Below are 27,575 nucleotides of genomic sequence, written 5' to 3' on the forward strand. Positions count from 1 at the left end.
TAGAAGTAGTATTGGGAAATATAGTACATTTTACTCCACTACATTTGTCAAAACATGTGATCAGGGTATAAAAAAGATGCTGTGTTATGACTAAACGTAAATAAAACTACTTCGCTATAGCAGCTATAACAATCATGTCCTGTCTTCCTCAGCAACAGAGTAGTTTGTATGAGCTGCTCCCTTTAACTCCCACCAGTCCTCGTCCCTACCTGACGCTGTAGAGGATGTTCCCGTCGGGGTACACCCGCAGCATGATGTTCTCCATGGTGGTGTCGTGGATGAAGGAGCGCTTGGAGTGGACGAAGAAGACGTCAGGGACCCAGATCTTCTTCACGAGCCGAGAGTCAAACGTCCGGCTCTGATTGGTTCTGGACGGAAACGCCAGCCGCTCGTCCTTCCAGTAATGACGAAGGTACAGAGTTATGGTGAAGTCCTGCAGAACGCAAACAGACAGTGTTGATGCATCTTATTGTGTGAGTAAACTTATGTCATGGTGCATCTATGTTTGTATATTAAAAGTAAAAGGGGCTTAAAATATCAAAGATAATATGACCCTATTCAGGTAACTTGTAAGGATCCACTTACAATTTAAGAACTTCAAATTCAAATATGCTTTTGTGCGAATTTTCATAAAAACTCTCCGTAATCAGGTTTTGTCTGTTGAATCTTTTTCCATTAAAATGCCGTACGCTGATCAGTTTCTCTGCCATGTTAACCAGAAGACAGAATATGTCTGAAGTCACTCCTAATCAGATGTCATTACCAATCATAAAAAAAGCTGGAAATGAGGTGTAAGATGTTCAATATCCTCACCATGTTAACCTCAGAGATGCCGTCGATGCTTTCCACCTGCACATCGATGCCCACAGGGATGGCTGCACCTGAAACCACATCATTAGTTCAAAAGTGAAAAGTGAAACTCATAAATTAGTGCAACAGTTCTCCTAGGAATGAGACTGTTCATCATAGCTGCCTTCTTAAAGTAGTCTCTGTTCTCTCAACACCTGAGGGGTTTTGCAGAAACTTTGATCTGTGAGAACTGAACTTATACAGACCATTTGCAGCGTGTATTTAAGGTCAATAAACAAAAGATTACTGCATGAGAGTTCACGCAACTGTCAGAATGGTGCCCCCGAGCAGAAGATAAGACTCACAGGCTTGTCGTGTTATGACAGAAAGATAGTATTTTCTAACTTAGAGTAACATTTCAACCAGTCAGCTGTCAGTGCTGTTATGTTAAAGAGGCCGTGTGTGTGTGTGTGTGTGTGTGTGTGTGTGTGTGTGTGTGTGTGTGTGTGTGTGTGTGTGTGTGTGTGTGTGTGTGTGTGTGTGTGTGTGTGTGTGTGTGTGTGTGTGTGTGTGTTTCCCAAGTGTGTTATATAGGTTTTTGTGCATGTAAATTGTCAGCTGAGTCTAAAAACCCCAAATGCCTCCATTGGACTCCTTTGTTTACTTCAGTAACTTCCTAATTGGCTTGCGCTCCAACACATTGCACGTGATTGGACAGGCAGTATGAGAAAAATAAAGAGCTTTTTGAACATTTGAAAATGCAAACATGTCACAGCAGAGGCACAATATACAGATATGAACCTGAAAATGAGCAAAATATGTCCTTTTTATTTCCCCAGTGATACACCATGTTGATGTATAAGTTGTTTCAGAGGCTTTTTTTAAACCAAAACATTGGATGAAACACGATTTCGGTGCAAGACAAATATCAGCATGTCCTCCAGCAGCTTCTGTCAAAGCCTTACTTGGCCCTCAAAACCTTATTTTGTTCAAACACTGGTAGCAACATCCTTCACCACCAGCACACCGCAGATATCAACATCTATCCTCCACACTCCCACACTCCATCCGCCTCATTAGCAGAGACAGGCCTCGTTTAAAACTGAACAACCTGATAATTGCACACAAACAGAGCAGAAATAACCAAATAGCACTAACCCCCCCAAAAAAGGCTTGCTGCTCCACCACAATGCAATCATGATTTGGCAAAGTGTGGGATGAAGTTATTAAAGGACATTGGTAGAGCCTGAAACCAGCTGTGCTGCAATGATGTGGCCTTTTATTTTTACGGAAAATATACTCTGCTTACTTAAGGATTTTTTCCCGGTTGCGGCCTGCAGACTAAAGGGATCCTTCCTGACTTCACCACAAGCGTCAGCAAGGATTTTTTCCTAAGCCCATAAACATTTCTCTCTGTAGCATGTTCTTTAGAATTGATGTTAAAAGTGAAAGAACGAGGAATGCACCAGAGGAATGAGCCATCACAACTGTCAGCTAACAGCTCTGTTATTACCTCTGACGTTGTGAACTTTCACCCCTCACTGTATGCCGTTTTGGTGATTTATAGCTGAAATATGTCAAGATGTATAAGTTAAACTGTGTTAGAAGAGGGAACTGTAGGCCTCTTGATAGACTATTTTAAAGGTCCCATGTCATGGCCATTTCTACTGATCATAATTCCATTGTTGAGGTCTACTAGAATAGATTTCTGATGTGCAATTTTCCAAACTCACATTGGTTTCTCATACAGCATCTCTGTATAGTATGTGTATTCACTCTCTGTCCTAAACGGCTTGTTGGAGCTCCTGCCCCCCCTCCCTGTGAGCCCAGCGGCCGTCAGCAAGACAGCGAGACACAGCGAAACCCAGCCTGAAACACACACACACACCCGCAGCCTGGCTGGGAGTTTGTGTGTCTGTCCAGGCTGAGTTCCGCGATGTCTCGCCGACCCCACACCAGTGAGCCAGCTCACAGTGTCCCGCTCCTAAGCAGCAGCGAGCCTCGCAAAGTCCCGCCGAGTGTGTGTGTGTGAGGAAGTCCGCGGATTGGTCCAATCGTAACTATACCCAAGAAGCAAACAATGGAAAATGAAAAATCTCCAACGAGGCGTTCTGAGGCAGCAGACAGGTCTTTTCTGTGTTAGAGTTTTACTCGCTACAGGGTGTACTTTGAGGGTTTGTGACTCTGTAGACAGTTTACATGCAGAAAAAGCTACATAACACACAAGGGGATGGGTAATAACCGGAAAAGCATGACATGGGACCTTTAATGTAAAGCAAGGTCCTGACTACACATTGAAATACAATTATGTTAATGCACATATAATTAACATAATACTATATATCTAAAAACTTTATTTAAAGCCAGATTAATTTATCAAGCCCTTTTTAATTAACAAAACAGACACTATTATAAACAAGCACATTTAAGCGTAAAACCATAACATTAAAAATAATCTAAACAAAAAAAAGCTAAATTAAAAAAACCAAGTTGTGCACTTCTTTGGGACTTCATGAGAGACGGTTCCTTGTCAGGCCAACAGCCAGAAGTCCTGAAGATTTGAAGCTCATTCAAAGGGTTTGTAAGAATATTACTGGAGTAGGAAACAAAAGAAAGACATGTCTGTTAAAAAAAGTCATTTTTCTTTTATTAATTTAAGAAGAAATAAGAAAATTCCTTGAACTGCTGATTGTTTATACAAGTAAAACCTGTTATGGCCGTTTGCGAGATTCAATTCCATGAATATTAAGAATGGAAAAGCTAAATATTTTGTTCGCAGCCATCTTTAATTTTTCTAAGCATTGCCTTGACACACCCAGAAGGCCACTTCACTGTTGGTTCTGTTTTCTTCAAGGTTGTATCTTCCCGGTCGAATGTACTTATTATTGTAAGTCGCTTTGGATAAAAGTGTCAGCTAAATGCAATGTAATGTAATGTACTGTTGCCAGGGTAACACCTCATAACAGCCAATCGTATTCTAGAACCTTGAGTGATGTCATCGCGCCATTGGCTTTTAAATTCCCTTCAACATTCCAACCAGAGTTTACAAGTAGGACTAAAACTGATGATTCTTTTCACTCCACACAGACTTGGCGATCGGTCGACACGTACAACACAGCTCGAATTTAGGACCAAAACATACCTTTTTTCCCCATCAAGATTCCAGCATACTGTCTATCTTACGATGTCTTCTTCAGAAAGCATGGCCTCCTGCTCGGATGTATGGGAAACCAATAGCGACTACGATAACATGAGTAAGGCGCTAGAAGCTATCAACGGAAAGTTAAAGTCCTGCCATCTTGAAGCTAACAGTATAAAGAACAAGTTGAACAGCTTTCAGTCTTTGGGGGAGAGATATGACAGCATGCAGGCAGCGGATCAAACTGCAAGGCAAAGATTAGCTCTCATTCAGAAAGAGGTCAAGTCGCTCAGAGAAAGGATCTTAAATAACAGCGATGTTGAAGTCCAGTTTGAAAAGACCGTGGAGCAAACTGCCTCAATGCACGCTCTACGTGAAAAACTAAGTGTAAAAAGCGTCGCCCTGCAAAAACAGCTGGAGGAAATCGACGTGATGAAAGCACAACAGCAAGCTGAATTAGCGGGGCAAACACAGCTCCAAAAAGAAATTGAAGGGATGCAGGCAGCTCTTATCAATTCTAATGCTTCGGAGGAAACCAAAAAAACACTGATACGGGTAACAGCGGAAACTCAATTTGAAAATAACGTCCTGAGAAGAGAACTTTTTCAACTTAAGAAAAGACAAACTATTTTCAAGGTCCTGGATGACAAGTACATCAAAGCAAAGGCAGAGAAACAGGGGATTTGCCTGCAGAACCATACTTTGCGACAGGACATTGAGAAAATGCACAACGAGCTTGAGAATGAGATCGTAATCCACGAGATGCTGGACAGAATGAACGCCTCAAAGAAAGAAGAGCGCCGTCAAAATGAGGTCTTACAGAGAGAAAAGGCCCGGCTTGAAAAGAGGCTTCTGCGAGTGGAAGGTTTGAAGGAATCATACAATCTCGCCAAAGCTGAGACCGACTCCATCCTCCAGCAAAATGAGGCTTTGAGAGACAATATCAAAGAGTTATGCCAAGAGCTTGAAAAGGAAAATGCCGCACAGGAGAAATTGGACGAAATGAAAAAATCAAAACAAGCCATGTGTCTTCAAAATGACACCCTGCAACACGAAGCCTCAACGCTCAAAGAGAAGCTCCGGGTTTTGGAAGATTTAGAAGAGTCTTATAAGGAAGAACTAGTTCAGAAAAAGGCCTTCTCGCAAAAGAATAACCTGTTGCAGAATAGAATTGAGGATTTGACCAAAGCAGTCCAAAATAAACATGGCGTGCGCGAAAAATACGAGGCGATGAGAACATCTATAGATGCCTTGAGCAGCGAGAAAGACACCCTGCAACAACGACTCCAGGATCTTAACAAACAGCAAGAGGGTCTTAAGATCTTGGAGGCCTTGCACAGAGAAGCATCCGACCGTGTGGATGTACTGCAGGGGGGAAATGTATCTTTGCATCAGAGCATCAATGACGTCAACGAGCAGATCAGGATGAGACTACACTTTAAGGGAGAGTTTGAACACCTTGAAGCCGCTGAGGAACCCCTCCAGGCAGAGAAAAGCGCGCTGAGTACAACTCTCGCTGAAGTCCAGGAGAAATGTCTGAGTCAATCTGATTGGCAGCAAAAATACACAATTCAGAAGGGGCTGAGGGACAACCTGCAGACAGAGATTGAAAAGACAGTGGAGGACATCATGTTTTTTCAAGACAAGCTCAAAAGTCAGGATGAGTTTGAAGCTCAGTACAAATCGATGAAGGCATTCAAAAAAGTAGCCTCAAAGCAGAATAACAATCTGCGCAAACATCTGAACGACGTGCAGAAAAAGTGCGGATGCGAACACACTCTGCAGGAGAAGATCAGCGCCGTTCAGGAAGAAACCAGGACTCTCCAAAGCCAGAATCAAGAGCAGCAAGATCAGATCAAAACTCTGACAGACATGCTCGGTTTGTACGATTCCCTGAGAGCCGGAAACAGCGCCACGACACAGGAGGGGGAGAACCTTCTGGAAGACCTCCGAGAGATCGCAAAGGGAGTGAAGAGGAGAGCCCGGGAGGCAAGGAGACGAGGCAGCAAATAAGAGCAGGTCCTCATCTTTAGCTATTACTGTCAGGAAAGGGTTAACACCGGGAGCTCCGGGTTTTTCCCGAACTTACCAATTTTCTTAATTTGGTGATGTCAAAAAAATGTACTTTCTTAAGTTGGTAATTTTTTCTTTTTCATGTAATTGTCTTGCCAGCATAGTGAACCCCGTTGTGAAAACGTAGACATGTCCGGGAGGGCATAGAAACTGCCATCTATGCTAACTTGCATGTTAAAAGTGACTTGGCTGATTTTGATCATTTTGGAGTGGTTTGGGCGTTATTGAGGATGCTGAATCCATTTCTGACATTTTCAGGATCAAAATTGTCAGTTTGAACTAGAAAGTGGCATTAAAGAATCTTTTTTGGAGGGAGGGGGGATAAAGAAGTAAGAAGGGGGTGAGGAAGATGAACAGGTGGTGTCATTTATCTTCTTCTCAAAGTAGTTAGCAAGGGAGGAAGGAGCTGAGGGACGGGGGGATCAAGAAGGGGGGAGAATATTGAGTGAATTGTTGTTAATGTTTCCGAACTATGTCGTTGTGATGTGTCATTGTGTGCTTTGAAAGGCGCTTTGAAATAAATGTATTACTATTATTAATATTAATATCATTTTTAAGACTTTTGTGAAACTTGGCTTAACACATTATTTTAAGAAAATAATTTGGAATCACGTGTGAAGAAAAATAAAAGCAAAAATATATACCCAACATTTTTTGTTATCATGTTCATGACTCATTTTTGAGAATTGCCTGCACACAGGAAATGTGTCGGTATCACAGATTTGAAACATATTAAAATACATATTAACATCATAATTCTGTTCTTATTTATTGTATTACCCGGCATCTAAATGTCCCCACATATGATTATTGTCACTATGTAGAATATCATAATGCACATTTAGTTAAATTAGTTGGTGTCAGTTACAAAAAAGAAATACATATAAGCCTGTATGGTATTTTGCCTCATATTTGAGTTTTTTATTAGAGTTTTTTCTTTGATATTTATTGTCAGCTTAAATCTGATTCAGTCTTAGATGTCAACAGATGACACATCTATTCTTTACATTTTGTCAAGCTACAGAAGTCGCTGTGCTTTTGAACTCCCTTTTTTGGAAAAAGCATTTTGACCTGCAAATAACCAAAACCACACACATGCAGTCTCACACACACTCTGGTTTGGTCTGTGACCTCTGTCTGGACGTGGTTTACCGGATTACATTTTTATTTTCACCCCTAGGCCCCAAAAAAAAAAGATTATGTACTCGAAACTGTCCGTGTGCCTTTTGTGGACATAAATTGTGTTAATTCCACCTGAATGTTAGCAGGCCGGCAGCTCAATAAACACTTTATTTAATGAAGTTCATCTGACAGCCAGGACCACAAAGCCTCTGCAGCGGCGCGGCTTTGTCCCGGCATGACTCGTTAAAAAAGCCACCGGTGGTGCAGACTCAACATTATAAGCGTAACCTCGACAACGAGGGCTTTTTAGTGGGAACAACCTGAAACAGAAGGTCACTCACTCTTCCGTTCTCCTCTTTACTGCATTCCTTTTCACATGTCACACCCAGACACGGCATGTTTCAGGCGGTTCATGCAGAGACATGGTGAAAACATTTACAAAGTTGAACACATTTCAAAGCTGGTAGACGTTACAATTAAAGGGGCCACATTATGTTCCTTTGCAGGTTCATATCAGTATGTATTGTCTCTACTGGGACATGTCTCCATGCTTTAATGTTCAAAAAGCTCTTTATACCTCTAATACTGCCTGTGCTGCAGCACCTCTTTTCCCCCTCTGTTTGAAACCAGAGTCCAGTCTGCTCTGATTGGTTAGTTGGCCGGCTCTGCTGTGGTTGGTCAACTGCTTAGAGATGTCCCGCCCCTTAGCCTATCACGTACAATGCGTTGGAGCGCAAGCCAATAACTATGTTACTGAAGTCAACAAAGAAGTCCAATGGAGGCATTTCAGAAAGTCTGGAGGGAACCTTGGGATGTGACTGAATGAAATGTTACTCTAATTGAGAAAATACTATCTTTCTGTCATAATAACACGACATGCCTGTGAGTCTTATCTTCTGCTCGGGGCCGTCGGGGGAACCATTTTGACAGTTGCGTGAACTCTCATGATCTTGAATACACGCTGCAAAATGTCTGTTTGAATTGAGTTCCCCACCAATAGTGTTATATAGTGATGTCACTATGCTGCAGTCCAATGGAGGCGTCTCAGGATCAGAAATGTGTTCAGCGAGGTCTATAGGCAGCACCACTTTCTTCTCAAAGGACAAATACATGCGATGTCGAAATTGGCCCTAAAGAAAAACAATCCACGTGCAAATTAACACATTATGTAAATAAAAGACTTTACTTTCATTTATTTCAGGATCCATAGCATAGAGGGAAATATGCAGCAAAAGAGCTCCACGTAGCATCCCTGTAATTTGAACTATGGTTGCGTAAGAAACTACGCTCACATTTTCTGAGAGATAAGATATCTCATATCCCTCATATGTACAAATAAAATAGATTCATTGTTTGAACCGGAGGTGAAGTTGGGTGCGTTTGTTCCTGTTCAGCCTGTTTCGCTGACGTTGAAAACAAGTAAACAGGCTCAGGTGGTCACCTTTCTTCCTGCAGGCAACCTCATTAGTGATTGACAGCCCGGCTCTATGTCTGTTATGTGTGATTGAAATGATTCTGCTAACTCTCTTGTCAGTGCAGCTGAAGAGAGGTGCACTCTGGATGACCTGAACACAAGATGCATGGCCATAAATGGGGACAAAAGTTCAGTGTATGTTGGACAGATTGCTCTGCTACTTAATCCAGCTCTGGATTTATACGTGTATGTTCAAGATGTTGAAACAACAGATGCAGATCCTCCCCAACAACCATACAAATTGTGCCCAGAGCAGCTTTAGGGTCTTGTCGTTTTTGTCCCGAACATATTTGTGTGCCCAGCTTTTAATCCCCGAACACAACGCCCGCAGATGGATCAATTCCTGCAGCTGTAAGCGGCATAATGCAGCTTTGAGGCTGCAGGATGTGCCGGCTCTCTCGCAAGTGTTTTTAATTTAACCCTCCATGGCTGACAATCAAAGGAGGGGAAAGGTGAGAGGTGGAGGGGGATTTAGAGGTTATTCTCTGGGGAACATCAATGTCAGACTCCTACACATCCATACCGACTCTGAGCAGCCTTGCGTGCAACTGAATGCTTCGCCTCACACACGTAATGTAATCAAAGCTCTGCTCTGAAAGTATCTGTAGCTTCTCCTCCAACACACACTCGGAGAACCACACCAGTGGTTAAAGCACACTTACTACAAATGATGTGTGTCTTTGAAACAGGATGTTTTTGCTTTGTTGTTGACTTGTTTTCAGAAAAAAACATGTCAAGGTTCCTGTTTTACAAATGTGTGTTTCTTTAAATAATATTGAGGTTTGGACAAAATAAACATTTTCAAGGTCACAGTTGCATCATGGGAGATGTTTTTTGGAGTTTGAGCAAGAAAGACTCAAATTTGAAAATGTAATATCTTTTTTCCTAACTTTCTCTTGGGTTTGACACTTTTTACAGCAAAAAATATCAATTTAATCTTTCTATTTTTTAAATATATATATAAATAAAAGATATTATAAAATATATTACTGTAAAAAACAAAAGTATGTGACATTATTTGCGACAATTTCCAAAAAAACAAACTTGGAAGCAAAAATAGAAAAGATTTCTGACCCAAATGTTATGGATTGTTTTAATGGATTTAATAGATAAAACTGTGTCAGAAGACCATATTGTTTTACATGAATTCAGTCTTTGGAATGTAATCTAAATGTTCAGTAAAACGGAAGGGTTGTTACCAAAAACTGGGGCCAGATGAAGTCACACAGTGGAGAATAACAAATGTTTTAGAACAACAACAAAAGACGTGCCAGAAAATCTTTAAAAAGCATTCGGCCTCATGGTCTGACTATAAAGATCGAGACGGATGTAAAGTTTGTAGGGATTCATTTAAGTTTACAGACTTCCTTTAAGGTTTAACTCAATATAGAAATACAACCTAACAAGAAATGTCACACTGTATTTCAGGACTCTGGTTCCTGGAGGGATCTGGTTTTAATTCAACACACACACACACACACACACACACACACACACACACACACACACACACACACACACACACACACACACACACACACACACACACACACACACACACACACACACACACACACACACACACACACACACACACACACACACACACACACACACACACACACACACACACACACACACACACACACACACACACACACACACACACACACACACACCTTATCTGAATCAGAAAAAAACTATGATTTTCCTTCTGTGTGAAATGATGGTCAGTGGAAATGCCGCAGGGTCGTGGGACAGACAGCGGTGCTCGTGTTGTCTTCACCCTGAAGGACAGACAGGACCACATGCAGGACACCAAACAAACAAATAGAGGAGACACCATGGACACAAAGAGAGACATTTACTCAAGCACTGCCGTGTCAAGGCTGAAAGGATTGGTTAGGTTTCTTTCTAAGATTAAACTATTACTTTTATAATCCTTAGCTGCAACGCATAAGCCTTGACTAACTACTGGAGGACGTCAGATCAGCATGTGATTGGTTGATGCTTTTATACCGGGTGCAAAAACTCACCTGCGTCTCTATTTACTGTATAGTCACGATCTGTGTGAAAGTATTATGACAGAAAAATATATATTTACCTGCTAATTAATTACAAGCAAGAAAAGGTCCCTGTTTGGTAAATCGCTAAGAGGTACATCATTACATTTTTAGAGGCCAAGATTGTTTAAACAGCAAGAAAGAAAGATAAATATAAAAATCAGGTCTAAAACAAGACTATTTCCAAAAAGTGTAAAGTTTATATTTTGGGTAACAATTGAACCCAATGACATTGTTTACAGTAGATGTAATTTATTCAATGCATTTCTGCAAAGTCAACCCAACCATCAGATATCTTTAATTTCAATATCCCTCTCAGAAATGTAAAAAAGCCTCCAAACTTCCCTTTGTGGGTGAATAAAAATATCTTTATGTAAATACACACCAATATTATTTTAACATAAGGAAATGTTTTTCATTCCGTATGAAAATGTGTGTCTGAACCATGGAATGTATATATAGGTCTGAATGCAGCTATTGTTGATTGTTTGATACTGAGGATCTTCATTGCCGACGTCAGTGTGTTTCCCACCCCTCCATCTGCTCCAGACCTGAATATAATCCAGATTAATACAAACAACCCCCCCCCACCCTGCTGACTCACACACACACACACACACACACACACACACACACACACACACACACACACACACACACACACACACACACACACACACACACACACACACACACACACACACACACACACACACACACACACACACACACACACACACCTAGGGAGATAAAATCAAATGGGTGTCAGCACACCGAGTTCTACTCTATTTCAAATTATTATTATTCACACAAACTCAAAAATACACACACACACACACACACACACACACACACACACACACACACACACACACACACACACACACACACACACACACACACACACACACACACACACACACACACACACACACACACACACACACACACACACACACACACACACACACACACACACACACACACACACACACACTGGTGTTCCCACACAGCGCTTTAATCTGGGTCAGTGTTGGTGATTTTGGGATTGACACATCCATTGTATTGTTGACCCAGTGCCCATCGTCACATCATCACACCACCGCGTACGCATCATCAGCGTGGGACGAGGGCTGATTTTTGTCGGGAGGACGTGTGAGCAAGCAGATTACATCTAAATGAAATGAGGTGTGCCTGTGTTTGTATATGTGTGTGAGGGCTTGTATTGCTGTCTTTGTGAGGACCATTGGTGCCAGTTTCAAGAAATTGTACAAACACATTTCTGTGTTGTCTCACTATTACAAACGCACATAAAAGGTTAAGGTTAGGCAAGGCAAGGCAAGTTTATTTATATAGCACCTTTCAACACAAGGCAATTCAAAGTGCTTTACAAAAAATGAAAGACATTAAGAAAATGGCATTTAAAATCAGTCATTAAAAAGAAAAGATAATAAAAGAAACATTAAAAGAAAAAATACATGGATAAAAGTTACAGGGCAGTCTAAGATATGAATAGTTCAATTAAAAGCAGCGACAAAAAGAAAAGTCTTTAGTCTGGATTTAAAAGTAGTAAGAGTTGCAGCGGACCTGCAGGTTTCTGGGAGTTTGTTCCAGATATTTGGAGCATAATAACTGAACGCTGCTTCTCCATGTTTAGTTCTGACTCTGGGGACAGAAAGCTGACCAGTCCCTGAAGACCTGAGAGATCTGGATGGTTCATAATTTAGCAGGAGGTCAGAAATGTATTTTGGGCCTAAACCACTCTTTATAAAGAGCTTTATAAACCAGCAGCAGTATTTTAAAATCTATTCTTTGACACACAGGAAGCCAGTGTAAAGACTTCAGAACAGGAGTGATGTGATCCACTTTCTTAGTGTCAGTGAGGACTCGAGCAGCGGCGTTCTGAATCAGCTGCAGCTTTCTAATAGATTTTTTGTGAGACCTGTGAAGACACCATTACAGTAATCCAGTCTACTGAAGATAAAAGCATGGACAAGTTTTTCCAAATCCTGCTGTGACATTAGTCTTTTAATCCTAGAGATGTTCTTTAGGTGATAGTAAGCTGATTTAGTAACTGTTTTAATGTGACTGTTGAAACTCAGGTCAGAGTCCATGACTACACCTAGATTGCTGGCTTTATCTGTTGTTTTGAATATTGCAGACTGAAGCTCAGCTCTTTTTTTTCTACGTTCTGCCTTGGCTCCAAAAACCATTACTTCAGTTTTATCTTTGTTTAATTGGAGAAAGTTCTGACAAATCCAGTCATTGATTTGTTCAATGCACTTACTCAGTGTTTGAATTGGAGCATAGTCTCCTGGTGAAATTGTTACGTAAATGTTTGTGTCATCCGCATAGCTATGGTAACTTATTTTGTTGTTCTTCATTATCTGAGCCAGTGGTAGCATGTAGATGTTAAAGAGAAGAGGCCCCAAGATGGAGCCTTGAGGTAACCCACATGTCATATTTGTCAACTCAGATGTGTATTTACCTATAGAAACAAAGTTTTTTCTGTCCTTTAAGTAGGATTCAAACCAATTTAGAACTGTTTCCCAAAGTCCCACCCAGTTTTCTAGTCGGTCTACTAATATTCTGTGGTCAACAGTGTCAAACGCAGCACTGAGATCTAATCATACTAACACTGAAGTTCTGCTACTGTCTGTGTTTAAGTGGACATCATTGAAGACCTTTACAAGAGCAGTCTCAGTGCTGTGGTTTGGACGAAAGCCTGACTGGAACACATCCAAACAGTTATTTAAATGCAAGAAATTACTCAACTGTTGAAAAACAACTTTTTCAATGATTTTACCTAGAAATGGCAGGTTTGATATGGGCCTGTAATTGTTCATTACTGAAGCATCTAGATTATTCTTTTTTAAGAAAGGTTTAATGACTGCAGTTTTCAGGGCCTGTGGAAAAATACCTGAGTGAAGAGATTTGTTTACTATATGAAGTAGATCTGAGGCCATGCAACGAAAAACATCTTTGAAAAATCCTGTTGGAATAATATGAAGGCAGCAGGAGGAGGATTTCAGAAGTTGAATAATGTCCTCTAGGTTTTTATCATTAATATGATGGAATTGTGTCATTGTGTTTTGAATTGATATTAGGTGCACATAGGGACAACACATTTGCTGTACCTGATGCAGAGGCACTGACTGCTTGTCTGTTTTTCTGAATGTTGTCACTAAAGAAGGAGGCAAAATCATTCCATGCCGTGGTGGATAGAAATTCAGAGGCTACTGACACTGGGGGGTTAGTTAGTCTGTCGACGGTAGCAAACAAGGCACGTGCGTTGTTTTTGTTTTTGGCAATGATGTCAGAGAAGAAAGACTGTCGTGCGTTTTTCAATTCCAAATTATAAAGGCCAAGTCTCTCTTCATAGATTTCAAAGTGAACTTGGATTTTTTTTTTTCGCCACATACGTTCAGCTTTTCAACGCACTCTTTTTCTGTTCTCACGGTCATGGCCTTTCTCCATGAAGATATTTTCTTGCCAATAGCTTCCTCAACACATAAGGACAATGTTAAATCATAACATTCCCTATTGATCTTAGTTAAACCCACTACACAATGTATGGAGATGGTGTTTAAAATCTGATTTATTTTTTTAAAATATAAATACATAAATGTAAAATATAGTATGTAATCATACTAAAATATTTTAGGTCAAGGTAAGAATTAGGTTTATTTGAAAAGGGCCCTATAAAGCTCATTTTCATGTTACATGTCTCCATGCTTTAATGTTCAAAAAGCTCTTTATTTTTCTCATACTGCCTGTAGGAAAAGCTGTAAAGGTGCTCGAATTTAAGGGGTTGTGTATTTGTGAGTGTGTCTGACCTCCAAAGCCTGGTCTCATCGCGAAGTCGTGCTCCTCGATCCTCAACAGCTGTTCAGTTTTTATCAGCAATGTTTTGGTGCTGTCCTGCCTCTTCAGCTTGTGGTCAATACGCCTGTGGAGACAAAGATATCCCACACACACACACACACACACACACACACACACACACACACACACACACACACACACACACACACACACACACACACACACACACACACACACACACACACACACACACACACACACACACACACACACACACACACACACACACACACACACACACACACACACACACACACACACACACACACACACACACACACACACACACACACACACACACACACACACACACACACACCTGTGTTTAGTGATTACCTGGGTTATTGAAGCTGTCATTACATGTTATGGTGAGAGAAAATACAGTTTGTGGTTTGTGTCTTCGTCCCCTCTCCCGCCCTGCACCTTGCTCTCATCCTGCCAACAACCTTAATCAAAGGCGTGGTACGCTCCGTGAACATGGACACGTGTGTTTTAAAGCGTTTCATTATTTTCCAAAACAATTTCAGGACACATAAAAGCAGCTGCTGGGAGAATAACACTGTGATGCAGATAAGAAAGCCTTTACACAGTCCTTTCTTCTATAACCTTTAGGATGCACGAGTAATTATCATTTATTGACTTATTTGATATAATAAAAGTCTCAGGTGACATTTTAGTAATTTAAATAGAAGTCATCTTATCCCAAGGTCAACTTTCTTACACTTCTTATACTTGGAGCCATGGAGATAGTTTAGTTATCACGTCACCTTTGTGTGTACTGTGTGTTAAATAATAACAGGTGGTTGTATATCACAGGAGATGGGAACATCTGTCTCCGTTCAAGGATGGAAAGACAGAGGAAGTAGACTTCAAACTCCTTATAAAAAGGTCATGAACAAGCCTTGGAGCAAGATCTAAAAGTGACATCACAGCATGTGTTCTCGTAACTGTATGGCAAGAAATGCAAAGTTCACATCGACTCTGTTTTTAAGTGATGACATCCTCAGACATAATCAAATAAACAGTGTTGACCTAAATAAAACGTACAATTCTACATATGTCTGACATTCAACTGGGGAAACCCCGACGAGACGACATTCAGGATGCAAAAGGTGTAATTACGGACTGCCTCTCAGCCTTGAGCTGTGTGTGTGTGTGTGTGTGTGTGTGTGTGTGTGTGTGTGTGTGTGTGTGTGTGTGTGTGTGTGTGTGTTTGCTTTTAAAAAGGGTAAACATACACACACGTGCAGTACAAAGGTCGGTGCACAATCGGAAAAGAAATAAAAGCTTTTGGACACTTTGAAAGTCAAACACCTTGACACCCACACACAAATACACACACACAGATTTAGCTTGAAATCGGATCGCTGATATTATTCATTCACACAACTCCTGAGAGAACAGAAGCTGCATTCATTCCTTCTTTCCAACAGGAGCGCCAGGAAAGTGCTTTTTTATCCTGTTAGATAAATAAAACGTGTTCCAGGAGCACACTCTTGGCTGAATGATGGATTATTTTAAACTTGCTGAAGGTTTTCCGCTGCTGTGAGCAATACCATTATCGAATTCAAAGAATAAGGTCACTTCTTAAAATAAAAATAAATCCAACTAGAAGTGTTTTAGTTCATTTGTGGTTTTTATGTGAAACGGGGAAGTGAAAGGAAACAAACCATGGGAACCTGGTGGCACATTCGTTAGAAATCACAGCTTCCTGCCAAACCACAGAATATGCTGTACACTAATACACTGTGGGCACGCACTAATTTGGCTGCTAATAGCTAATGCTAAACTACAAAGGTGTTTAGAATAAGACACAACTTCAGAATCTTGAAAATGTAAATTGTGTAACATTGTTCAATTACTACGCTGGCTGACACAAATGTCGTTCCCGAACTGTTGGACGTTCCTTACATGGATATACAAAAGTGTGCTTATATTCAAATCATAATCAGATGATTTTATTTATCCTTTGGGGAATTCGTTTTTGTGACAGGTGAAATTGTTTTTATGAAATCAATCATTTTTTTTACAAACAGAAGAAGAAAGAGATATCGTGTTTCTGAGGGGATAATATGTCAGTGTTAGGTAAATAGCTCGTTGTGCTGACCCCTAGTGACCAACAAAATGAAGGTGTAAGACGCATACAAATTACAAAACTAATCATATGCGTGTCTGACTCAGAAAGTGAGGAAACGTGTGGGATTTGTGTCTTACCCTCCGAATTTGAACTTGCTGTTCTCCCCGAGGAAGACCTCCTTGTTCTTCCTGCGTCCAGAGTTGCGACCCGCTCTCACCATGGAAACAAGGCTTGCGGCTGCCAGAGCGAGGCAAGTTAGTACGTCCAGCTTCATGTTTCATAGGTTTCCCCGCCACCATGAACAAGAGGCCAGCATCTCCTCCATCCACACGCACCTCCCTGCAGACTAACGCTGGAGGTCAGGGTCAAACATCCCACTGCGGCAGGAAGTATCCTCAACCGGAGAGCTGCCGAACGATGAGAAGACTTCAAAACAAGCCGAATACATGAGGGAAATGTATCCTAAATGCATGCATATGTAACTACATGCATGTATCTCTGCAGGCTCTCAGCCTCCAGCTCAACATCCCGGCTGCGATGAACTCCGCGACTCTTTCCCTCCGGTTTCATTCCTCTCGTTCTGTCCGTCTGTCTCTATCTGCGTTGTCGGCGTTTTTGTGGATCTTTCTATCTCTGATTAAAATCGATATGAATCTATTCCTCGCGGTGATAGAGGAATGACACTAATTCCACCCTAATCCTCTTATCCACCGCCACAGAAATCTTTCACTAACCTACTAACAGTCGCACACACATCCATCATCAGTAATCAGGATTTTCTCAGCGGGACAATGAAAAAACCGGCACCTGGTGTAATTTTATGGATTATATAAAGTATGCACACACCTCCACATTGTGTGTGTGTGTGTGTGTGTGTGTGTATGTAGAGGTTATTTATGCATGAAAATCGGCCCAGATTTAATCTCAACTGGAGTGAAGCGAGCTGCATCTAATCCAGCCTCACCACTTCCTCAGTTTACACCTCTGGAAGACATAACAATCACACACACACACACACACACACACACACACACACACACACACACACACACACACACACACACACACACACACACACACACACACACACACACACACACACACACACACACACACACACACACACACACACAAAGTCAAACACACCAATGCAAATGTAGGTGTTTAATGTGGTTTTTGGCATTGGGGAATTAAATCCCTTGCAGTTTAAACTGTTGCACCATCAGGGCTGTTGAATATTTGTGATACATATTTGCTTATTTTACAACGTTATGATCACAAGGCACCCAAAACGCGATGTGTTAAGATCAATACAAACTACGAATATGTAATAACTTTAACTCAATACCGCAGTGTAAGCATGGTGGGTCTGCCCTCTCTGGTTGACACGGAGTAACTGCCAGCGCACCCATCAGTGACATCACAGCGCCCTGAAGCACACATCTACGTCACTGAGGTAAAATGAGAAATCAAACAACTCAAGGCCGGCTAAAACAAAGACATTTAGATGGAGAATTGCTTTTGAAAAGTTGTTCCAGAAACTGTTTAGAGTTAAGTTCTTACTTGGAAAACTTCCAGGAAAGGAGGTTGACTCAATCGGAATTATGATGGAATCTATTGCTCCATAGTTACCAAAGTAAATATTAAACTTATTATTCACATATCTTCCCAATAATCAGATCGAAATCAGGAGTAAATGAACTCTGCTCTGTCTTATAAAACACCTGTTTAATATGTTGTATTCAATGCTTTAATCATTGGTTAGCTGCTTGAATACCTAATGTTGGTAATATGAAATACAACTATATTAAACCACAAGTTTAATCTTAAATTATAGAGCATTGTCACACTTGTTCTTTAGTAAATACTCACAACATTGTGTAGCATATTGTAAAGTGTGTTTTCTTTTATGACCAGTAAAGTATTCCTTTAATTGTAGAAGTGTCATAGAACAACAATTATTTTTGATTTGATTTAAGAAGACATAAAATATAAAGAATATAGGTTAATCGAGATGAAACATTTATGGGATTTTTTGTTATATTCTGTATATTTATTACCAAATTCACATGTAATTATTTCCCAACTAATGTCAGCTCGGCACGGTTGTTTAACCAGGCCTTGTTCTGGTTGGTCCATTGATTTTTTAAATGCATGCACTGCAGAACCACAGTGAAAACAATCGTTATGTTTGTGCGTTTGATTGTTAAGAATACAGCGCCACTATTACGTCTTATCAGAGATTGTCATAATTATGCGTTAAGAGATAAGAGGGTAAAGTCCCTCCCTCTGTCTGATACTTACTGTAACTCCCGACACAGAGGTCGGACTGGTTTGACTCATGTCCCAGGTATGCGTAACTTCCCTGTTCATTTCCCAGATGATATTACTCATCTGCAGCTGGGATTGTTTCACTTTTCATGTACCAAATGATGACAAAGTAAGATGATCAAAATCCAACATGTGATCTCCTGATGTTAGAGCTATGGTGTCAGCATTGATGGCCGTTTGTCATACAGTACAGCACATGGTCAACAGCATGCACTAAAACGGCTCTGCTCTTTGAAAGCAAACCCCACTGACATTTGATGGAGCTGCCGCGCAAACCCTGACCTCTATAGAGGGGTCGTGTGTGTGTGTGTGTGTGTGTGTGTGTGTTTGCCAATCAGAACCAAACTCCACCCATTCAGAGGGTGTGTGTGTGTGTGACGAGCGACCTCCCTACGTAGAGGTGATGTGTGTGGTGATGTGTGTAGGAGTGTGTGTGTGTGTGTGCTGCCTATTCTCTAAATAACCTGTTGATCCAGTCAGGCTGAGGGAGCAACAGGCTCGGATCCTCTTCCTCATTTGTTTTCATCTGAAGCGGAGCTGCTGCTACTGCTGAGTCACTTTAAAGTGTTTTTTCAGCTTTCACTTACATTTCCCTCCCGGCACGTCACTGACAGATGGAACTGATTTTAGTCCTGTAGAAACTGTGGGAGATATATCAGGTCTATACAAAGTTGGCTTTTGGAGACTTCAGGAGAGGTTTCACTGAGGATATCCAGGAGCTCCTGTAAGTTATTGCTTTTCATTTATTCAATATATACAATGCTATTTCAGGAAAACTACTTTTATTAAAGAAAGATACCAACTAAGAGAGCAGGTCAAGGTCAAAAAGAACTCAAACTCATCATTTCTGAGTCAGCAGATAAAATAAGGTTATTCACAACGTTTTTAGATGCAGTTTTAAGTGATGATGAAGCTCTGGAGATGCAAAGAAAAGTAATGAGCTGGTTAGCCACAAACTTTAATAAGTGGAGCTTTGATGACAGATGCTTCAAGAGCAGCTGAACGGTTGTGTTGGTTAGAGAAAGTAGGTTTAGGTTCAGTTCAATTGTGGACTTTATTATGATATCCTTTAAGCTTGCAGCATTTATTCTCTTATCTCTGTTATTGAGAATGTTCTTTGAGTGTTAACATTTTTTTATAAATATATAAAATATTTTGTACATTTTAAATGCATGTTGATGAAATGCAGCGTCGTTCAAAGCCATGTGGGGTGGAAAGCAGAATTAGTTGAAGGACTAAAACGTGTTTTCGAGGCAGCTAGTTATTCTCACCGCCTTATTAACTAATACACTTGTTTTTAATACAGAATAAGATGTTAAATAGAGTTACTGTGAGCAACGTGTGTCACTGCAAAGCGTGTATTGACTCATTTCATTTCACTTTGTTCTATATATTGGTCTGTGCATACTGCATTGATTTTTATAGTAATATCAATCACTGAGAGTTTAGATAACAGCGCCAGGGATCAAAGAGCTATTGTTAATGTCTTAATGATTAATCAGTGTTATTAAACGAGAATAATGTGTTACTGTCGATTTAGAGGCAGCAGATCGAACATTGATTTTAAGGTAAGATGTGAGTGCACCGAGGTGTTTCAATTATGTCTAATGAAAATATCAATAATAGCGACAGAGAAGATTTTAAGGTATGATTAGATGTATGGGAGGAGGCACAAGTGAACAGTTGATTGACTTGGTGTTTTAAAACAAATGTGATTTATCCATTTTAATGTAAGGTTTGAACAATCTGGCATTAATGAGGTAAAACTAAAAGAGTTATACTTAGTGTCTAATTGTGATATAAATTCAGAAGATTGTATTTCACAGAGGCAGATTTGATTCTATTCTTCTGCACTTCACGTTTTGCTGTATGCACTTAAATGTTAAGCACATAGAACAATGAGATGTCCTCTGGGAGGTAAACATGCCTCGCTCGCTCCACCTCATTCGACCCTGAAAAGTCTATTTATTTTGGCGTCAAAGACATGAAATGTATTGATATCCTTGTTTTCGTGCACTTTTGCATCGATACTCTTAACTGAAACTTTCTGCATTCAAAAGGTGTAGTCTTTTTGTTCAGACGGGACAAAGGTTATCTGTCAACCCTTTGAGAAAAATGGACAAAGATGTTTTGTTGAAGGACATAAGCAACAAAGCAAAACACACTTCTCCTATAGCGCTGCCATGCTCAGCCGTTGCTACACATTGGCTCTGTTACCAAAAGGAAATATTTGGATAAAATCCAAGTGCTGCCCTTTCTTCTACAGCCAACGGAAAAGCAATGAAGACTTAATCAGAAATAATGTTCTGCTCCTGTAGTGTGCAACCCTTAAAGAGAGTATTGTGCCCAGCTGTAATGCTGGAAGGATCCAAGGTAAACACATTCCTGAATCTGTCAGCGGCTGCACGCCTGGCTCACCTCCTGCCAACGAACATCACACTTCAACCCGAAACCTATTCTCTCAGTCTCAAACAGTAGTAGCCTGCCTTATCTATGAGGACTGATTGACATCTTTATTAGAGGTCACGCAGGTCCCATTTCAATGAATGCTACCAAGTTCAACCGTTTGTTTTGGAAAGTTAAGATAGCGTAAAGATAAGAATGTATTGTGCTTGAAAATGTGTATCCTTTACCTTCACGCTATCAAGCCACGCGAAAGATGTGGAGGATAAGATATACCAGATAGGTGTGACGGAGATAAGAAGAAAAAGGCTTACAGGTTTAAGGAGTGTGTGGCGGAAGAATGAGGGCTTCACCTGCAAATCTCATTTTTATTCTTTGGTGATGAAAAGGGAGAATTTGAGAGGCAGAGGATCAAACCTGAATTCTCCTCTGCACATGTTCTGTCACGTTCGAACTGTGTGTCTCCCTGTGTCCATCTGGAATGTGCCTCTAATTATGCTCCTCTCTTTCTTTTTCCTTGTGTGTGTGTGATGCCAAACCACCCAGAGAGATCCAAGGAAAAAACCTACCAGAAGGACAAAGAAAACATCGCTTGCATCGCCACAGAAAAAGGAAGCATGGATTGAAAGCTGTCTGCAAGTTCTGTGTCTTACATGCGTGTAGCTGAAGGGAAACCATGTCAGCCATACACACCTGGGCCTGTTTCCTCCTCTGTCTCAGCTTTGCCTCGCCGGACAAAACCCCAGGTAGGAGACAAACGCCTCTTTGTCCAGCGGTTTCTGTAAGCAGGCTTCACAGAGATTAAACCGGTCATTTTACAAAACCTGATACTCAAGTCTGTAGAAGGAAATGCAAAAAATCTAAAAAGTTGTCTGAATTCGGAAAACTGTCCGAAATGACTCGTGTGGCTTACGCAAACTTTTTCCCGACATGAAATCGGGTGGTGGAGCAATATATTTCCTAACGTCAGGTATTAACTCAGGATGGAAATATTGTCCCACCACAGAAAGCGGAGCAGCAGTGTAACAGCTGGGATTCAAGAAAAAAAAAAAAGGCTGTCTGGTCTTAGCTTTATAGATCTGCTTCACTGCTGAGACATGGAACATAAGGGGGGGGGGGGGGGGGCGGACGGGGGCGGACGGACTCAATACAGACTGAAGAAGAACTTGGAACAATTCAGAACTGCATTCCTGCAATCTATCTTTATCTTATACTTCAGTGCCTGTATTTGTGAACATATGTAGCATATACAAGTTTCTAGATTCTGCAGCTATCACCCGTCTCTCATGAAATGTTTCTTTGATACTTTAGATCTGGAAATGATTGCACAAGAAGGTCAAGAGAAAGACGTGCATATGCATTTTGATGAATCTCTCTATCAATAATTACTAGAATATCACGAATGAGTCATTTTACTCGTCAGAAGAATGCATTTATCAGCTTTTGTACCTGTAAGGTCTTTTGAAGCTGTTTGCTAGCTGTTAGCGCTGAAAGGGTTCACAGAGAGAGAGGGCTGCAAAGTTATCAAGAATGTGCTATCACTGTAATCTCATTTAAAACTATTCCTCTGCTTGATTATTATTTAAATACATAACTAAATTGGATAATGTTTATTCTATTAAATAACGGCGCGTTTGAAGTGAGTGTGTCCCATTTGTTTTGGCTATCTTTGAGTATTTCCCTGTTTGCTCGTCGGATTGTTTAAAAGACTTTCCACAAGGACACAGAATGTCACAAGTTAACGTTACCGAGTGACCGGATCTGACTGTCAACTGGCAGGTAAACCGGTGGCTGCTTTGGAACATCCTGCAGGTGGGAGAGACATTACAAAGCCTTGAGACATGAAGGAAACAGCTGTGAGCATGAGCTGGAAGACATCAGTCATAACACGGTAGAAGAACGAGGCGTGGAAGGTGCTGAAAGAAGCATTCAGGCGATACATTAATCCTCCAGTTATTCATAAGCTGTCACGCCAGTAGCTGTCATGCTCTCAACATGTGGCGTACAATACAAACACCAACAATACGGCACTATACCAACAACCTGGTGCCAGTTTTGCCTTTAAGCGTCTTCAAATTTGGACACGAGCGTGGGAATTCGATTTTCAACTGGAATAATCTTGGGTGTTGGCAATAGGTGTTATGTAATCTGACAGCTGCTAAAAAGTGCACTCTAGCGTCATTCCATGTAAAATCAGATGGAGGTCAATCACACGCTGGATTATTAGAAGATATTTGTAATACCGGTGATTTATTGTTTCTTGTTAATCGTGAGTCACTGCACACCTCCGCCCTAGATGTGTGGCAATAAAGGAAAGTCGGGGGTGAATAATTCATGTCACACATCATCACTGTGTGCCATTTTAAAACCACAGAGAGATTAACGACATGAACCGTCACTTTGGTTCTGTGTGTTTTTTTGTTTGACCTTCTGTATTCCCATTTAAAAGTTCTTTCATCAGCATCCTAAATGTTACTTAACTACAATATTGATATACTCTGTGCTACTTCTCCTTCTACTATACCATATCTCTGAGGCCAATACTGTACTTCACAGCCTTTATCTTGTACAAATGTAGTTAGGCCAACTTTCTTTTAACATTACCTTATGATATTCGTATATTTTATGATCCAGTACTAGCCTAATTCTATAGATATACCCGGTATACAAAGTCTCAGAAAATTGGTGAGAATTATGCGTGCTAAAGGGGGATTTTGGTTTGAGTTGTATGAGCTGGGAGATGTTTTTCATGTAAACTATGATAACAGAGGTTAATTCCTTGAGTTGTAAGCAGAAGGAATATCTCCACAACGCACAACATGTTTATCAGAGGGGTCAGGGTGATATCAGGGGCTGGGAAATGTATATAGGCCTATATCATAATGGACTTTCACTGTAAACTATTTCTTGCAAAAGGGGCCCAGCATGGTCTTAATCAGTACTGTTTGATATCCTCCTCACTCATATAAGAACAATAATTCAGAGGTGGGAGAAGGAAGATAATGTACTTTTGTCAAAGTAGAAGTACCAGAGTATTGCAAAAGTACAGTACTTGAGCAAATGTACTTATTATGAATTTGAACTGAAACACCTTAAAAAGGTGGGGTAGGTAATGTTGGAGAAACCAGCTGGAGTGCGCTCGAATTTGAAAATACACAGCCGGAAGAAATCTGCTACTTCCTTACAGAGCCCCTCCTCCAACACATACGAACGCGCACATGACCAATGAGGGCACGAGATAAGTTTGTGCACCGAATCAGATGGAAGGCTAAAAGGCAGGTAGATCCAGTTCCTTTGGCCGGGCCGGCTAAAATGATTGGTCGTGCTTATACTGCGCCACGGCTTCCACAGATGACATTTTTTAATGGATTTGTTGTCAAAGCATTCAAGACATTCATTGCTATCGGGATGTTAAGAGCATTCCATGGAATATAAAAAAAAGTGTATCTCGAGCGAGCCGGTTTCTCGAACTTACCTACCCCACCTTTAACTCACCTCGTCTTGTTTCAGATATCATAGTCACGTGTTCGGTGTCTGGAGAGTGCGTGCTCCCCTGCAGTTTCCCGCCGGGCAGCGAGGAGACTATTGAGTGGTTCAAACAGGAAGTAGTGGTCTACAAGTTTGAACGTGAAGAAAAAGATGACAACGACAGCAGCGAGGAGGAGGAGCACTTTAAGCACGAACAGTTCGCGGGCCGCGCGACCATCTTCCCTCACCTGGTGGCGCGCGGTAACGCCACGCTCATCCTCAGGAGGAGTGTCCTCAAGGACCGAGGCACGTACAGGTGTCACGTGCACACCTCCATGAGCGAACACAACGCGAATGTCATCGTGAAGGTGGAAGGTGAGTTAAAATAGGATGCATAAAACATTCACATCAAACATGTATTGCAGCGTGACACATATACAACAGGAATGTGCAATAATCGGCTTACATTTTAGATATTGGGCATTTTAGATATTGGGTATCGTCTTTTCCCGGTATTTAATTGCAAAGTACCAAATCAACTACATTCCTGTCAGCATCACTTACTTTGTGTTCATTAGACAATATTAGCATTCTAACATGCTAAACTAAAATGGTGAATTTAAGCGTTTACCTAAAGACTCCCAAAGGCGCCTGCATGGCTGTAGTCCTGTTCTATAATTCCTGCTTTTATTCGGAATTCCAAGTGTGTAATTTCTTCAAAATTACTTTAATTATTTCTGCGCACAGATGTCAGTGCCAGTATTTGTTTACTACCAAACTCTATAGAGCCTCTGTAATGATGAGTGGGACGTTAGGGTACTTTTGAGGTTTTAAAAACAGTATTTCCAATGTTTGTAAGAACTGTTAGTGGTAGTATTGTGTTAACAGAGCTCAAATGTTATCTGCATGAGGATGATGTCAGGCTATATTGGGCCTTGGCATTTAGACTATCATGGGGCTGCGGGGAAACATTTCAGCATGCTGTGAGTGCCTTTGTTTGTGTGTGTGTGTAGCACCCATCAGAGGACTGTCTCTGGAGCTGTCCAGGCTCAGCGGCTATGAGGAGATGAAGTGCAGCGTTCGTGATGTCTTCCCTCCTCCTCGTGTATCCTGGACGACAGAACCCCCCACTTTCGAGGACCTCCGACCGGTCACACGCATGAGGCCCGACAAACAGGGGCTGTACACGGTCGACAGCCGCCTCAAGAGGCTGAATGGACAACCCAACCTCATCTACATCTGTAAAGTCACAACTTCCTATGGGGGGCCATCCTGGACCGCCTCACTCAGGGAAAGGGGTAAAAAGATGTTCTAATTTAGGGTTAAATTTGTTAATGGATGTCCCCGACACAACTCAGGGCGAAAAAATACTAATTTGCACATTTGTTCTCCAAGGAAATTAGTTAATATTCAAGAGTCATTCAAGAAATTAACATAAATGAATATTTGTCTTTTGCTCTCTGTTAGAAATAAGAGGAACTGAAGGGAGGGACTTGACCATCCCCTGCCAAGCCCCTCCTTCCCTGAACAAGCCCTTCCTCAACTGGAGCTTCGCCAACGGAGAGGACACCTCCCTCATCCTCACCTACGACAGCCAGTCGGGGAACAGCGTCTCCCTGCAGCCCTGGGACAGCCACGTGGAGCTGGACGGGTACGCTGTGCCGTTTGGAGACGGGTCCCTGCGACTGATGGACCCCAAACACCTGCAGCACACAGGCAGCTACACCTGTGTGTTCTCCATGCCGTACATCACACACACCGACCGCACTGAAGTCGCCATCGACAACTATGATGGTGAGGACACACACAGTTGTAACCAAACTCTGTAATTTATAACAGACAGGAGGAAATCGTACATAATGTAGGGACTACTTTCAGGGGCGGATTAATCCATATGTTGTCCTCCAGTAAGTTATCACTCTGATATATAGGATATCATTTACCAGATTTATAATTTGAAGGAATACACTTTTGGTTCTGTTTCCTATTTTGTTTTCCTTGCATGAATCCATCCAGGCTCAGGATTTATTCAGTATAGGAAGGGTTTTTGATTCAGGTGAACCACCTCTTGAATTAAGTAAAAGCAAATCAGATAAATCAGAAAATAATTTAAAGTACTCGCCCAAACCTATGCATGCAACAATGCTTCATGTTCATGCATGTATCACAGCACTTTATTTATAAATGTTTTAAACCATATTTGTCACCTGTGTGCAGTTGATCGGACGACTGCAGACAAGCCCTCCTATTGGTGGATTGTCGGCCTGGTGGTTGCGTTGCTGGTTGTCGCTCTGGCCGGCATGCTGGCCTACCTGAAGGTGAAAGGTAAAGATGGAGTTCAGTGCACACTCACACCAGTTTAACCAGTTACAACTAATGAGCGTTTTCTAACAATGTGCATTAGTTTCTGTGAAATAAAATTGTCCTTGTTACACTCATTTTGTCTCCAATCTGTTCTTAGGATTTCCATCAAAAAACAAAAAGGACCCTGAGGCTGTGACAGAGTTGCATTTAGTCAAAGGTCAGTCAAAACTATTTTTAAAATATCACTTGCACCCAAACCAGACACTAGATGGAGCCAGAGAACAACTTAAGTTCAATGGTGCCATGAGTTCTGTGTACAACTCATGATCTTTAACATATCGTCATTGGTATAAGTGGGGAGGAAATATGTAAAATGAAACATTGATCAGCTTAATGCAGTGGAATTAAAAAGCACCACATCTACCTTCCAAAATCACCTATACACTA

The 27,575-nt window shown here is 41.1% G+C and overlaps 1 protein-coding gene across 3 annotated transcripts in view; it reads right to left on the reverse strand.

Annotated features, from left to right (window-relative positions):
* LOC307026522 (gamma-aminobutyric acid receptor subunit rho-3-like) overlaps positions 1-24,980 on the reverse strand; it is a 31,343-nt gene extending 6,363 nt beyond the window's left edge. The window contains exons 1-5 of one of the 3 annotated variants that reach the window (XM_079662001.1): positions 24,852-24,980; positions 16,760-16,968; positions 14,497-14,609; positions 814-881; positions 210-433 (exon numbers count right to left, since the gene is read on the reverse strand). In XM_079662001.1, the coding sequence (XP_079518127.1) occupies positions 210-433; positions 814-881; positions 14,497-14,609; positions 16,760-16,896 (542 nt within the window). In that variant the 5' untranslated portion in view covers positions 16,897-16,968; positions 24,852-24,980. Of the gene's footprint in view, positions 1-209; positions 434-813; positions 882-14,496; positions 14,610-16,759; positions 17,030-24,851 lie in introns of all 3 variants that reach the window. The other 2 variants (XM_079662000.1, XM_079662002.1) reach the window with 2 other exon arrangements.
* Between the last annotated feature and the right edge of the window lie 2,595 nt (positions 24,981-27,575).

This window comes from Notothenia rossii, assembly GCF_949606895.1.
Source record: "Notothenia rossii genome assembly, chromosome: 12".
NCBI lineage: Eukaryota > Metazoa > Chordata > Actinopteri > Perciformes > Nototheniidae > Notothenia > Notothenia rossii.